The sequence below is a fragment of the Candoia aspera genome, chromosome 1 (assembly GCF_035149785.1).
Source record: "Candoia aspera isolate rCanAsp1 chromosome 1, rCanAsp1.hap2, whole genome shotgun sequence".
NCBI lineage: Eukaryota > Metazoa > Chordata > Lepidosauria > Squamata > Boidae > Candoia > Candoia aspera.
This window is the reverse complement of record NC_086153.1, coordinates 331193763-331208765: the sequence shown is the minus strand read 5'-3', so window position 1 is coordinate 331208765 and position 15003 is coordinate 331193763. Positions and strand designations below refer to the sequence as shown.

The 15003-nt window shown below is 43.4% G+C and overlaps 1 protein-coding gene and 1 pseudogene across 2 annotated transcripts in view; both read left to right on the top strand.

Moving 5' to 3' along the window:
• Positions 1-15003, top strand: part of ANO8 (anoctamin 8) — a 55477-nt gene that overhangs the window by 30922 nt on the left and 9552 nt on the right. The window contains exons 8-16 of one of the 2 annotated variants that reach the window (XM_063290704.1): positions 3255-3416; positions 6230-6382; positions 7798-7924; positions 9326-9381; positions 9803-9877; positions 10195-10338; positions 12723-13481; positions 13842-14033; positions 14792-14923. In XM_063290704.1, coding sequence (XP_063146774.1) covers positions 3255-3416; positions 6230-6382; positions 7798-7924; positions 9326-9381; positions 9803-9877; positions 10195-10338; positions 12723-13481; positions 13842-14033; positions 14792-14923 — 1800 coding nt within the window. The remainder of the gene's footprint in view (positions 1-3254; positions 3417-6229; positions 6383-7797; positions 7925-9325; positions 9382-9802; positions 9878-10194; positions 10339-12722; positions 13482-13841; positions 14034-14791; positions 14924-15003) is intronic. The other variant, XM_063290705.1, reaches the window with a different exon arrangement.
• Positions 5048-5479, top strand: LOC134488339 (small ribosomal subunit protein uS8-like; annotated as a pseudogene).

Below are 15003 nucleotides of genomic sequence, written 5' to 3'. Positions count from 1 at the left end.
GTTTAGCGACCGTTTTAAGTTACGATGGTGCTGGAAAAAGTGACTTATAACCAGTCCTCGCACTTACAACCGTTGCAGTGTCCCTGCAGTCAGGTTATCAGAAGTCAGGTGATTGGCAACCAGCATGTATTTATGACAGCTGCAGTGTCCCAGGGTCAGGTGATCGCCATTTGCAACCTTCCCAGCCAGCTTCCAACAAGCAAACTCAACGGGGAACCATGTGATTCACTTAATGACTGCTGCAAAAAATGTTGTAAAATCAGGTGTGGTCACGTGATGCCTCACTTAACCACTGAACTGCTTAACGACAAATTTTCCAGTCCCTATTGTGGTCATAAGTCGAGGACTACCTGTATCTATCCCTGTCCCCTAAATGCACTTCCTAGATTCCCTGCAAAGATTTCCAATTCCTCTGCTAACAAAGAAGGAACAGGAACACACAGCTGAAATTTGCAGTGAGTGTCTGCCTGAAGGCTTACCCTGTTTGCTGCTTCTTGATCATTTATTGCTTCAATGTCTTTCTTGCCGAGAAGCCCCTAATCCTGTTAGGCAAGGAATTGCAAAGGAGCAGCTGGAAGAGGGTGAAGAGACAAGCGTCAGCATTTTCAGCATCATCGGCTCCTAAATAGAAGGACCCATGACATGCAAGGATGGTGCAGGGATAGATAGAAGGAGAAGGTTTCTTTTGCTCTTTCTGTGATAGGGAATCTGGCCCCTCCTGGTGTTGCTGAGCTATAACGTTCAGCGTTCATCACCATGGGCCATGCTGGGTTTCTGTTTGTTTCTTTACTGCTGTTTTATTGCTGTATTGGCTACTTTTCAAAGATATCTTTGCCAGGGCAGCTGATAATTTTGTTTAAAAATCCTGATGCAACTCTGGTTATTGGGTGATATAAAATTACAAGAAATTAATGAAATCATAATGAAAAACACAAGTAGAATAAAACAATCCTTAAAAAAACCCAGTTAGAATAATTAAGAAGAAACTAGATGTTTGCCTTAAAAACTAGTTGGGGAATTCATGCATAACTCCCCAGGAGCAGATTTCTGGAAAATTGGGACATTAGTAGAAAAGCCCCTGTTGCCATTTCTCACTACCCAAAGAGGCTTTTGCTGAAGGACCATAGAATTGGGCCTCAGCAAAGGCATCTGGTACAAACCATGATGAATGGAAAATGCAAATGGAAATACATGCATTGTGATGTCATGATAAAAACATGGTCATCTGTAGTTGTAGCATGATACTGCATGCAAATACGGAAATCAATGGCTTGGGCCATGAGGTCACAACACATGCTTTGTCCTCTCCTCCTCCCCCCATGGATGCCAGTGGGTCTCAGCAACTGATGTTAAAATTCTGACAAGTTGAGATGGATGCAACTGATCCCTAAGTTGGCCCCATCTGTATAGGCTACAAAGGTTAAAATATCTTTTCTTTGGGCCTGGAACTAAATAGGCTGTGAATATAGATGTGCTGAAAAGGTGTGATATGATCAAAGCCCTGAACTTTTGCATGTCTTTTGCTCTAATGTTCTGCCCAATGAAGCTTTTTGTACCATCTTCAAGGACAGCCACCCATTGTGTGTTACGCTTTTGACAGTTGATCACAAGATTTATTGAAAAGGGAATAAAGACACAGAAATCTCAGTAACTGGATTGCTTTCACTGTAGAATCCAATTTATCTTTCAGCTTGTTCATGTGAAGACTTTTTCAGTTTTTTACTAGCAGTGCCTCTGTGGATAGACAAGGAGGCTAATCAATCACCTGATAGCTAAGGAATGTACAAGTGGCACAGTTGTGATTCTCTCCGAGGCTCTAAACATACCATTACATGGTGTGTATTACAGTAACATCAAGACCTGTGTCACTTAAGGCAAGATCACAAGATCTGCCTCCTCCCAATACGATCATATTTGGCAAACCACCTGAAGCTAGGCAGAAATAGAACAGGGAATGCCTGAAATCAGTTCGAGTTTACTGGATCATGTCAAAGACCCACTTTGTACTATTCTGTTGGCAGACAGCCTTATTTCTCTACAAGGAAGACACACAGAAACAATAAGCGTCCTTTCCATCTCCCTTCAGGATCTTGTATTCAGATCACCTGCCTCTGTTCACAGAGATTCTGCTTGCTATCCTGGCTAATCATTTGACGCATTCTTTATAATTTGTCAGGTTTTTTAGATGTAGCCAAAGGACCCTAACTCAATCTATGGCAGATCCATAAGTTAATTAGTTCCTGTACATTTTACCTATCCATCCTCCATGGACATGTACAAGTCCATTGTCTTTAAATGATGATCAGACGTTAATGGGGGATGGATCTAACATCTATTAATCATAACAAACTAAGTAGATGAAAGCTATCTAAGCTGAAACTTTCATTCCCGCTGATGAGCTTCCGAGAAACATCAGTCCACTGGTGAACAGGATGCTGGATCAGATGGATGATTTGATCTGTTCAAAAGGGATCTTGTCTTTCAATCAGTTGCCTCCAGCACCCATGGCTAACAATGGACCCTCCAAAGGCAGTCTACCTTTATTAGGGTAAGTTCCTGTATTCTGATCTACCATGATGCTTCTGATCACCAACCAACCCTAAGGATTCTACCACCAAGACAGTTCCTATTTTCTGGCTTCAGAGAGAAATTTTTTTTTTTTTAAATAGTTACTAGGTGTGAGTACGACTGACAACAAAAGGAACCTCTTTGTTCAGAGGAAGTCTCCCTGAGATGTCAAATCCGAGGGGTGTGCAAAATGTTCCCATTTTGATAGGTTTCAAGTGCAGCATCCTGTTCTGAGTAGAATGGGCTGTCTGGAACACTTTGAAAAGATTTCAAGCTCAAAAAGGCAAGCCGGAAACCCTTGCATTTGCAGTCCAAACAGTCTGATGCTCAAATCAGCATGGTTCACACATGAAATGGGACATGTCTGAAATTTTGTGTTAGGAATGTTTTGGAATGAAATGTTTTGCACATTACTGCTGAGATATAGAGGGAAGGGCTGTTCCCTTAATGTTTTGCAAGACATATCTGGCTGGCCATTGTGGGAAAATGAATTTTGAGTTGAATTACAGAACAAGATCACTGGTTTTTAATATTCTCATCCCAGGAGAATTGTTTTCTCATCCCAGGGTTGATTTTTCTGAGTGATGGATGGCTGCGAAAGGTAACCCTACTTAGAAGCTGATAAAACAGTGGCGTTTCTGGTCCTCCTTTGCCCTTTATTAATCACTCCTTCCCCTCCTAATTAGACAAGCCGGGACATCTGCTGTGTTATATTTGCCATCTTCAATGTTATCTGGTCCACGCTGTTCCTGGAGGAGTGGAAACGCCGGGGAGCTGAATTTGCGTACAAGTGGGGAACTTTGGACACACCAGCAGAATCTATTGAAGAGCCTCGGCCACAGTTCCGGGTCAGTGGTGTTTGATCTAGCTCAGGAAAATGGTGTTAGGCTGGGGTGGGGCTGGGGGTGTTTGTGTCTTCGAATCAGGTTGAACTTTGACCTGGGATGAGCTTGTAGTGGAAGGTCCACAACTGGTAGCCCTTATGTCAGACCTGGCTTATTCACGAGTGAGCCTCTTGGCTCATTAGTCACCAACAGCAGCATTTTATTTCTTGAATTCAAGGAGAAAATACAAATAAAAAAAAATGGGGGGACGAGGTGTCTTTGGATAAAATCTCAGAGTGTCACACGGATATCTTGACATTCAAAGCCATCCTGTCTGTCAACCTCTCATTTAACTCAGGATTCTCTGTTCTGCTCTGCTTTCCTAACTCCTGCCTATTTCTGAGGTTCTTTGAACTGGAGATTTTTGGAACTGAGTCTGAGGCCGAATCTGTGTGCAGATTAGGTAGTTTTCCACTGAACCGTTGCCGTGGGCTTTCCTGAGTTCTAGGAAGAGTGGAGAGAAGGTGGCTGGAGGGAAAGATGCTGCAGATGGAAACAGCAGATGCATCGTAGACAGTTGGAATGAGGAGGGGGACTTTGCACCAAGTTCTTCTGAAACCACTGCAATGACATTGGCTTCCTGCAGACCTCCACGCAGTCCTGGCTCACGTGACAGCCGGCACACGTCAGTCTGTGCACAGGAAAGCTTTTCTGCTGCAGTCCGCTGTCACTTGAGCAGTATCTCAAGAGGGCTTATGAAGAGATCTGATCTGAGGATTATTCCCATTTCATGTTAGGCTGCCCCATGTGAGGAAGTGGCCAGGTGTTCCTGGGATTATGGGAGGAAGGAACAAGACAGAATTCGCAAAAGTCTGAACTTGTGAACTCAGAGTTCACAATCAAAAACAGATCCCCGGTTACACTGGCCTATCTTCATTGTGGGAGCTTTGATTAAGGTGGAGAAAGTCTTATTTTGTTCAATTGCTAACCTTTGCCCATCAGTAGACCAGAGACCTGCCTACTACCTACTTTAAAGGAAACCACTCAAAGTGGACCTTGGTTGTGTCCAACAAGGTTCTCCTTAGGTTTTTAAATGAGTACCTATTACTCGCAGGAGTGAGAAAACTCTATACATCAGGGCTACAGACATAGGTTTGCCTAAAGGCCTAGATCCAGGCCCCCCCATCTAACCCAGTTAGCCCGATAAACTTAGCGAGTAAGGCTTAGGTAACATAAATGTATGATGTCATTTCAGCAACTCTTCTTGATTTCTCCCATCTCTCTGTGCAGGAGGAAATGGGAGCCATTGCTTCCCTACATCCTTCTTTACTTTGTGTGGCATATGCCTCTGCTCAGTGAGACAAATGTGTATCAGATCAACCAGCTCAGCCAGATGCCACCTGATGTGATGCTTGATCAGGAAACACACTGGGCAGTTCCTGTTTGTCACATGTCCCACCCTTCCCTGGGGGAGAGAAAAATAGAGCGCAAGCAAAGTGGACAAAAATCTGCAGGTGCATCTATAGTTATGATGGTAGGAGTAACAAAAGCAGGTAATGCTAGAAGCTGGTATGGCCCTCCTCAAGGAAATGCCTTAGGGAAGGCCGTACCAGCTGCGCCTGAAAGATGATCCCTTCTCTATCCAATAATGGAATTGCCCAGCAAAAGGCATTTTTCCTCCATCTTGCTGAACTGGCATCATGGTGTGCATGAGCATTCTGGCAGATGCTCTTTAAAGCATCAGCAGTGCAGAGAAGCATGGAAAACATCAAAGTCCCATCAGGCCGTGCTCCAAAGTAATCATCCCGTTCTTAACTGCAATGATGAAGCAAGGGGTTAAACAGATGAATTTGAGATCATTGATGACCACAGAGCTGGGACAATTGTTAATTTCACCAGACTTCACAAGTGTGGTGTGATCAGTCAGACTTAATGTGCAGCTGAAGGACTTGGGGAAGTGGCAGAACAACCAGCTCCTCTTGCATCAGTGTGGGTGCGTTGTGCTGATCATCTCAGCTAGCATCATGAATCACAAGGAAGCAAGGGAAAACCACACAGGAAGAAAAATCCTCAGTTTCTTTTTCTAAACTAGTAAAAAAGAAGGCAAATTAATTAACTGTTTGAAAAAGGAAAAGGATTTCTGCATTCCTGCTGGAGATCTTCTGTGACAAATTTAGCCAAGTTTTAATTTACTTGCATATATAATCCCCTAGGAAATTTCCCTTTATAGGAAAACAGCGGGTCCATAACAAAGATTGTTCAGCAACTTTGTCTGAACTAGGTATTAATGAGATATCAGCCAACTTCAGGCCACTTTTAAATCTGTCATATGCTTCCCTAATACTAAAACAAGATCAGTAAAGGCAGTCCTCACTTAACGACCACAATTGGGACTGGAATTTTAGTTGCTAAGCAAAGCAATCATTAAATGAATTGGCTCAATTTTACGACCTTTTTTGCAGTGGCCATTAAGCGAATCACCACGGTCATTAAGTGGATTACGTGGTTCTTAAGCAAATCTCGTTCCCCATTGATTTTGCTTGCCAATGGCAATCATGTGATCACGGGACACTGTGATGGTCATGAATGCAAACCGGTTGCCAAGTACCCAAATCATGATCATGTGACCGCGGGGACACAGCAATGGTTGTAAGTGTGAGGACCAGCCGTAGGTCGTTTTTTTCCAGCACCGTTGTAAGCCCGAACTGTCACTAAACAAATGGTTGTTAAGCGAGGACTACCTGTAGTTGTTCTCTTGGTCCTGTAATGAGCCTAGGAACAGTCCCCAAAGAGGTAGCTCTTTGTGACGTTAACCTTGCCATCTTCTTTCCTTGTAGGGTGTGAAGCGTATCAGCCCAGTGACCAACGCGGAAGAGTTCTACTACCCACCGTGGAAGCGGCTGCTCTTCCAGTGTTTGGTGAGCTTGCCCATCTGCATCTTCTGCCTCTCCTTTGTCTTCCTTACCATGCTGGGCTGCTTCGAATTGCAGGTGAGGTGTTCCTGGGATTGTGGGCAGAAAGGGTCCTCAATCCAGTCCAAGTGTGTTTTCTCGTTTGCTCTTTACATCAGATCTCCTGGCAATTCCAGGACTCCCATTCATCACACAATGCTGGCCTTATTTGCCCCAGCCCAAGATTTAAACAGTATTATGCTGACCCTTAATGCTCTGGAAAGAAAACAAGTGCTTCAGCCACCTCAGAGCCATGATGTGTAACTTTTATTATGCTTCCTGCACTTTCAGGGAATCTTACATCTTATTCAGCCTTAACCAGTCACTTAGTCCTGCGGGGGAGGGGGGCATATCTTATGAGGGAGGATAGGAAATAATGCCATTGGCTGCTCATAAGCCAATCACCATCCTCAGAATATTCTCCCCACCACTACTAATGAGGACAATGCATTTTGTTAGCTAGTCACGGCTGCAGTGTGAATTTAGGGCGGCATATCACTATCCTAGCAAATTGATATTTTGAGACAGCACAGCTCTAAAGCAGTGTTCCTCAACTTTGGCAACTTTAAGATGCATACTGGGTGGGGAATTCTGGGAGTTGAAGTCCATGCATCCTAAAGATGTTGGTTGAGAAATACTGCTCTAAAGGATCCCTAGAGATGCAAACATTCACACCATTAATTTGCAATGGTCAGGCGTGGTCTGCATATTGCAACTAAAATCAGCCTGGCTGATGTGGTCATCTCAGGAAAAGCAGTAATTCGTGCTCTGCTTCCAGGAAGTGAGAGGAGCTGAAGCTAGGAGGTGTACCCGTTTTTTGGAACAGCCCCTGTTGACATTCAACTTGCCCCCATCCTGCTGTCATTCAGAAAACACTTAAACTGAGCTCTTTCGTGGAGCATTTCTAGGCTGAGCTGATGCCCTCTGAGTTGTTTGGGTTATTGATTGAATGACAGTGTTGATCAAGTGGAGATGTGTTAGTAATTCATTTTATTGATTGATATTGATTGACTTACATTGTTACATTATTACTTTACCGTGGACGTTTATTTTTATACAATTACTTTCAATGTTTTAAATGCATTTTGTTCACCACCAGGAGTCTTAACTGAAATAAGGAAATATAAATAGAATGAATGAATGAATGAATGAATGAATGAATGAATGAATGAATGAATGGATGGATGGATGGATGGATGGATGGGTGGGTGGGTGGGTGGGTGGGTGGGTGAGTAGGTAGGTAGGTAGGTAGGTAGATAACTTCATTGATGGCCAAACTAGCTTAGATTTTCTTTTTAGAAAATGCTCAAATTCATGGAACAGAAATAGTTGAGCAACAGCAATTGGTCATGATAGAAATAGGGAACCTCTGCCTTTATGGAAAGTCATTTCTATTTACTGGTTTGAGGTGCAATCACGGCTATCCAATTTGTTTCTTCCTCCACCTTGATCAGGAATTTGTGCTGAGCATCAAGGAGCTGCCACGCCTTGTGCGCTTCTTACCCAAAATCATGCTGGCCGTCATCGTCACCGCCTGCGATGAAGTCTACAGAAAAATTGCCTACTGGCTAAACGACATGGGTAAATATCCACACTGCACATCCTCTGATCCAATGGAAATTCTGAAGTTCCACATTTTAGGTGAATGGAACCTTAAAGGGATCAGAGGAAGCCTATTGACTGTGTCCAACCTCGGAGAAAGGTGGGCAGAATATGGGGATGTGCAGAAACGGTCTAGGTCAGTGCTTCTCAACATTGGCAACTTTAAGACGTGTGGACTTCAACTCCCAGAATTCCCCAGCCAGCCATGCTGGCTGGGGAATTCTGGGAGTTGAAGTCCACACGTCTTAAAGTTGTCAAAGTTGAGCAACACTGGTCTAGATGGTATGTGACTGCTCCCCAAATCGGGGAAAGGCCCGCAAGACAAAGAAGAGCAGAAAAGGGAGGCAAAACAGCCAGTCTCCAGTTGAATGCTGTGAAACTAAGGACGCTGAGCATCCCAGCACTTCTGTGAAATCTAGGATTGGAACAACCTCAAAGGTTTCGGCTTAGGAACCAAAATAAAATAAAGTTTTGCATGCTAGTGGGCACTCTCTCTCCCCCTCTATCATGATTTGAATATATATTTTGTTTGGGGGAAAATTGCTCTCACTGTGGCAAACACCCTGTTTTCAGAGGTACAGCAGTAGAAATTACTTCCAGCAGTTTGATTGCAATGTGTTACTTTAACACTTAAAATAACTGATGAAGATAGTAACTTCTTCTAAAGAGCTTCTAAATCTGCTTCTTGGAAAAAACAGATTTTTTTTTTCTGGCTTGGTAGAGCCCAGGTTCTTTGATAGAATGGTGAGGCTTCCATTAGGAAAGATAGAGGAGCACTGCGTCAAAAGTTCCTGAAGTTAAGGCTAGGCAGGAGGGGACCCTTGCTTTATGCACGTCTTCTGACCTTCTCACTGGGACTTGCCTGGTGTAGGATACGGTGCTAGATGAGCCCACTTGGATCTGATCCGGCAAGTCTGACCATACCTCTCAAGTGCCACCACCACGTGCCAACTATTAGAGCAGTGTTGCTCAACCTTGGCCACTTTAAGATGGGTGGACTTTAACTCCCAGCATTCCCCAGCCAGCATGCTGGCTGGGGAATGCTGGAAGTTGAAGCCCACCCATCTTAAAGTGGCCAAGGTTGAGCAACACTGTATTAGAGAGTCAGCCTTTCGGCCCCATTGCATAGACAGCAGATACTGGTCCATATCGAATCCTCGACCATAAAATACATCATGAGATGTAAAAAAAAAAAAGTTACTACTCAGAGAATGTTGGCTAGGTATGCCAGTATTCACTAAATTGTTGGCACAGGGTACCCAAAGAGGTGGACTGCTGCCGTTGAGAAGCCAGTTTATTCTGGTTTTAGAAAAGATCCATCTAGCTCCAGAACCACCATGTTCTACCTCCTCACCTCCTTCTCATTCCTTTTCCTTGCAGAAAATTATCGCTTGCAGAGTGCCTACGAAAAACACCTCATCATCAAAATGGTCTTGGTAAGTTGAATCTTTGAGACCCCTGTCCCAGTTCTACCAAGCAGGACGCAGTCTCAAAAATCCAGCAGGATGAGTTCCTTCAGACATTCTTCCGATGACTGGCTTTCTTTGGTGAGCCTCGGCAAGCAAGTCTCTCCGTCAGCAGGACTAATGCTGCTATTTACGGCTGCTGACCATACTTGTCCACCAGAATTTTGAGGGTGATTGGGTGTGCAAAAATGTCCACTTCCTCTTCCTTTATCTGGAGTTTTTATTCTCAGTGAAGGCCATTTTGTTTTGATTGAGCATTTTTGTTAAATGATTCGGGCACAGCCCCTCTGTCAAGTACCCAATGCTAGAGACAAACCACAGGATTGTCTTTATTTTGTTACATCAGCTCGCTCTCTTACTGCTTCTCTTTCTCTCTCTCTTCTTCAAACAGTTTCAATTTGTAAATTCATACCTAAGTCTTTTCTACATTGGATTCTACCTCAAGGACATGGAACGCCTCAAGGAGGTATGGCATCGGTGAATCTGGGCGGTAGCAGCAGAGGGAAAGTGGGAAGGGGGTAAATTACAGTGGGCTCCATTCCAACCAGAAGTAGAGTGTGTCCAGGCAAATGCCATTTTTATCAGGATACATTTAGCACTAAAAATGTCCCTAGGGTATCCAGAAAGTTGCATCCCAAAAAGCCAAGGATTATCAGCCACTTTGAATCCATTCCTGACATGGTTTTGTTTCTTTTTTTTAACGGGTTATTTTAATTTTTCATGTTTTTTCTCTCTCTCTCTCTCTCTCTTTGTCTCTCTGTCTGTCCATATTGCCCTCCACAGCTCCTGCTCATCTTTTCTCTCTTCCAAAGCCTAGTGCGTCAGCTTAAAGACGCGGTCCTTCCCTCCATCACTCTCCAACTCCACCTCTATCTCATCTCCTTTAAGGGTTTGCTGAGTTTTTGCTGGCAGCTGGGCATCTCCAAAGTAGGATCCCAATGACGGAGGGAGTATGGAAGGGTGGGGGTGAGGAGCAATAAGCAGTCTGCAGGAACCTCAGCTTTCATCCCATTGTTTGGTCCGACGCATTGCAAGAAGACTTGCTTCCCCATTACCAAAAAAAAAAAGATCAACTGCTACTGCTCCCACCACAATTTACTTAGGGTTGGCCAGAAATGATGGTCGTGAAACCAGCATTAAGGCTGAGTAGGCCTTCAGAATGGAAAGCAAAAAGGACTTTCAGAGTAATTGGGTGCTTGCAGAACACCTGCCTGCAACTCTTTCAAGGAATTCTGACTTTTGGCAGGGTTGTGTGGCTGTCCTTTACAGAGAAACCTGTAAATACTGGGAATAAAATACTGGGAATACTGGGAAAAATCAGGTTTGGTTTAAGGAGTTGTACCTCTAGAATAGTGTTTCTCAACCTTGGCAACTTGAAGATGTGTGGACTTCAACTCCCAGAATTCTGGGAGTTGAAGTCCACACATCTTCAAGCTGCCAAGGTTGAGAAACACTGCGCTGGAGCATCTTTTTGCCTTTGATCCAAACTGCTGCTCCACCCTAAGACTTAAACATCCTTCAATGTGAAATCACACATATCAAGCTACAGTTTTATGGTCACTTTCTGAGAGCAACTCCTACTAAGTTTATTTCCAAACAATCAGAATTAAGATTAGGGTCACGATTGCTACTTTTTGATTGCAGGGCATAATGAATACATTTGGACCAGTAAGAAAGTTCCTAAACTTGCATGCATCTGCATGCTTAATATTAGATTTATTTCAACTTTCTAAAAGACAGGTTGGTTTCAACAAAACTAGAATCCTAGGACTTTCATCTAGTTCTGTTATTTCAGTTCCTGCTTTATTTTTTATTATATCTAGATAATGCGGACTCTAGGAGAGTTTAGTTTCAGACCATTGCACCTTTTTCATTAAAAAAGATGTTTATAATTCTTTCTAAATAGTAAACTTTATAACCTTGCTTTTTTCTCCAAATGATGATGATGATAGATTTATATCTGCAGACAACCTCAGCTAGAAACATAGATGAAAGGAAACTAGAAAAATAACGTTAGCATTTGATGTTTAATCTATTTAAACAGTTACTTTTAAGAGGCAAGTGAATCTAGTGTCTAAATAATTTACAAACATTTGCCTATTTCTCACAAATATATTATTTTGACTTCTTTATTTCTGAAGCTTAGAATCACAGAATGGAAGGGTTGTAAGGGGTTTTAGAAATCATCTAGTCTAATCATTACAGCATCCCCAAGGCCATCCATCCTTGTTTCAACACCTCCAGCACAGGATAGTCCACCACCTCCTAAGGCAGTCTGTTCCATTGTTGACCAGTTTTTACCATTAGGAAAAATTTCCCAATGTCCAGCTGAATTTTACTTTATTTATGTTATTATTGAAATTTAATTACTTCCTTGTAATTTAAAGCCACTGTTTCTAATCCTGTCTTCTGGAGCAACTGAACAATTCTGCCCCATCTTCTCTGTATTAACCCTTCAGCATGAACATTACCTTTAATTTAATTATTATTCATACAGTTTATTTATTTACTTGCTGGCTAGGGAATTCTGGGAGTTGAAGTCCACACATCTTGAAGTTGCCAAGGTTGAGAAACACTGCCTTACAGTAACGTTTATAGAATGGCCAGCTATTCAACTCCACAGGGTGAATAGCTGTTGCTACTGAGGAATAGTTTGCTCTAGTGGTTAAAGTGCTGGGCTAGAAACCAGGAGCCTGGGAGTTCTAGTCCCGCCTTAGGCATGAAAGCCAGCTGGGCGACCTTGGGCCAGTCACTCTCTCAGCCCAACTCACCTCACAGGGTTGTTGTTGTGGGGAAAAGAGGAGGAGGAAGGAATATTAGGTATCTTCGCCACCTTGAGTTATTTAATAATAATAATAACAATAATGGCGGGATAAAAAAATCTAAAAAAAAACACAACTGAATGAGAGAGAATGACAGATAGGGAACACCTTTTCCCACCTCATTGGCCAAAATGGATACTTTAGTGTATTTAGTGTATTGACCCATCTCATGGCTCTCTCTCGGTGCAATGGGCAGAAGGAACAAAGCTGGGAACAGGATGGAGGAAGAGCCGCTACTAAGACAACTGTTAGGTAAAAGAAACCTGAGTCCAGGGCAGAAATGTAATCTGAGAAAACATCTTAGACAAGACCCTCCCTAGCTCTTATGAAGATAAAGGTGGAGGGGAAGCACATTCACACTTGTAAGATTCTGTTAACATCACCTTATAATAAAAGTAGTGTTGGCCTGCATGACTTTGGTTTCCTAGTCTGGTCTACCCTGAAGGGCTGATCCCAGGATGCCTTTCTCTTCCCTCCTGCCTCTTTCAGATGCTGGCTACACTCCTCATTACCCGCCAGTTCTTGCAGAATATTAAGGAAGTCTCTCAGCCCCACCTATATAGCAAGTTCAAGCGTGGTGACTTCAGTATGCACAACCTTCGGGAGGTGACCCACACCCTCTTCCGCCTGCTGACCCAGAAATACACATTCACCACATCATATGGCACCAAACCCCGGCATCCCAGGCACGGTGACTCACCGGCAGGCCACAGGCCAGAGGTCCATGAGGCCCCAGAGGGGGTGGCCAAGGGGGAGAAGAAATGCCTCAATGGAGGGTGTGGAGTGCCTGAAGAAGAGGATGAGGAGAAGAAGGAATCCGACTCAGAGGACGAGAGCATCATTGACTGTGGGCTGAAGCTGAAAAAAGTGAGCTTTATTGAAAAGGCTGACCGCAAGTCAGGAGATCCCAGTATAGAAGAGGTGAGCTTCTTGGAAGAAGGGAGTCCCACCATGGTGGAGAAAGGGATGGACCCGTCCTCCGTCTTTGAACTGTGTGAGGACGATGATGAGAGCGATGATGCCTCAGAGAGCCCATTTAAGGACCCGCCAGAAGCTAAGGAGCCAGCTGTTATCATGCGGACTCAGAGGCCGCGGGTGGGCAAGAACCCCACAGATGGTGAGGAAGAAGAGGAAGATGGTTATGAGAATCGAAGACATGCCAGGACCTCCTGGATCGATCCCCCAGAGGAGAACTACATCACAGAGCTGGCCCAAGCCGAGGTGGAGAGCTGCATGAAAAAATACGAGGTAAGCCCCTTGTGTGCTGCTGTGACTAGACAAGCAGGCTATCTGTGTGATGATTAATTAAATTAGTCTGATTGATTGATTGATTAATTAATTAATTGGTGTTTGGACCTTTCTTAAAAACACTATCCAAGTGTTGAAAGACCAACGGTGAGTTCTGGAAGTTAATCGTGTTTTCTACAGTATCTTTGGAACTTCTTTATGCAAAGGGAAACAATGGGACCTCAGACAGCAAGAGCTAAACTTCAGAATAAAAGAAGTTTAGAAAAGAACAAACAAATAAAGCGTTTTATGGGCATTTTAGTTCTCTCTTGCACATACATACCCCAGACATCCCAATGTTTTGATCCTGCCCCAACCCAGGACACTTTCCAAGATTACCAGGAGATGTTCATCCAATTTGGCTACGTGGTCCTCTTCTCGTCGGCTTTTCCCTTGGCTGCCATGTGTGCCCTGATCAACAATATCATTGAAATCCGGAGCGATGCCTTCAAATTGTGCACGGGGCTTCAACGGCCCTTTGGGCAGCGGGTGGAAAGCATTGGAGAGTGGCAGGTAAGCCTGGCTTTTCCAATTTGATGCATGCCGACTTGCATGAAGGTAACAGTCCTCCCCTGTTTGCCATGGAGAAACTGATATTCTAAGGTAGATTGCACCTGATTTTGGAAGCTCTATTTAGTTACCTCATAGCCATTGATTGACAGCTTGCTCTCGCTCCTCTTCCACAAATGAGTGTTTTTCCCCCTTTGGTGAAAATCATCTGGCCCGGTAGCCACTGGCATATCATGTGGCAGTGAGGTCCAAAACTACACGTTGTATGAAGGACACTTCCTTTGGCCTGTCATTACTGTTGGTTCCCTCAGGTTTGCTTTTGTTGTGCTATATGTTATACAGCTTCCCCCCCCCTTTTTTTATATAAGAACTTTATTAAAGTTTTGGAAAAAGTTAAAATACAAAATACAAAAAAGCTAAACTACAAAGACAAAGAAAACTTTGAAAGTGCAAGAATAGCAGAAAAATTAAGGAAAAGGGGACTTCCGACCTTCTCCAACACAGATATAAGTACTTTTAAAATAATATCCTGCTCTTGTTTAAACTTTAATCAACATTATTTCTATAAAAACAAACCCATTAATCATCAAAACCCAAAATCAATACTTCATTTTTTTCAGTAACAAGCAAACAGCCCAAAAGCAGTTTCCAAGTAGAAAATACAGCCCTTTTTCCCGAGTTGCTAAAGCAGATGATGATTCTTAAGTCAGACACTGAAAGTGTCTCATTTACTCAAAAGGCCTTTTTTCCCCTCTCTGCAGAAAGTGATGGAGGCAATGGGTGTCCTTGCCATTGTGGTGAACTGTTACCTAATAGGCCAGTGTGGGCAGCTGCAGCGCCTTTTTCCCTGGCTCAGTCCTGAAGGCGCTATTATATCTGTGGTGGTGCTAGAGGTAAGAGTGTGCTCAACTCATTCCTCTCTTCCTCTCTTACTTCTTTAGTGTACTTACATTTTTAAACTCTCTTTTCTATA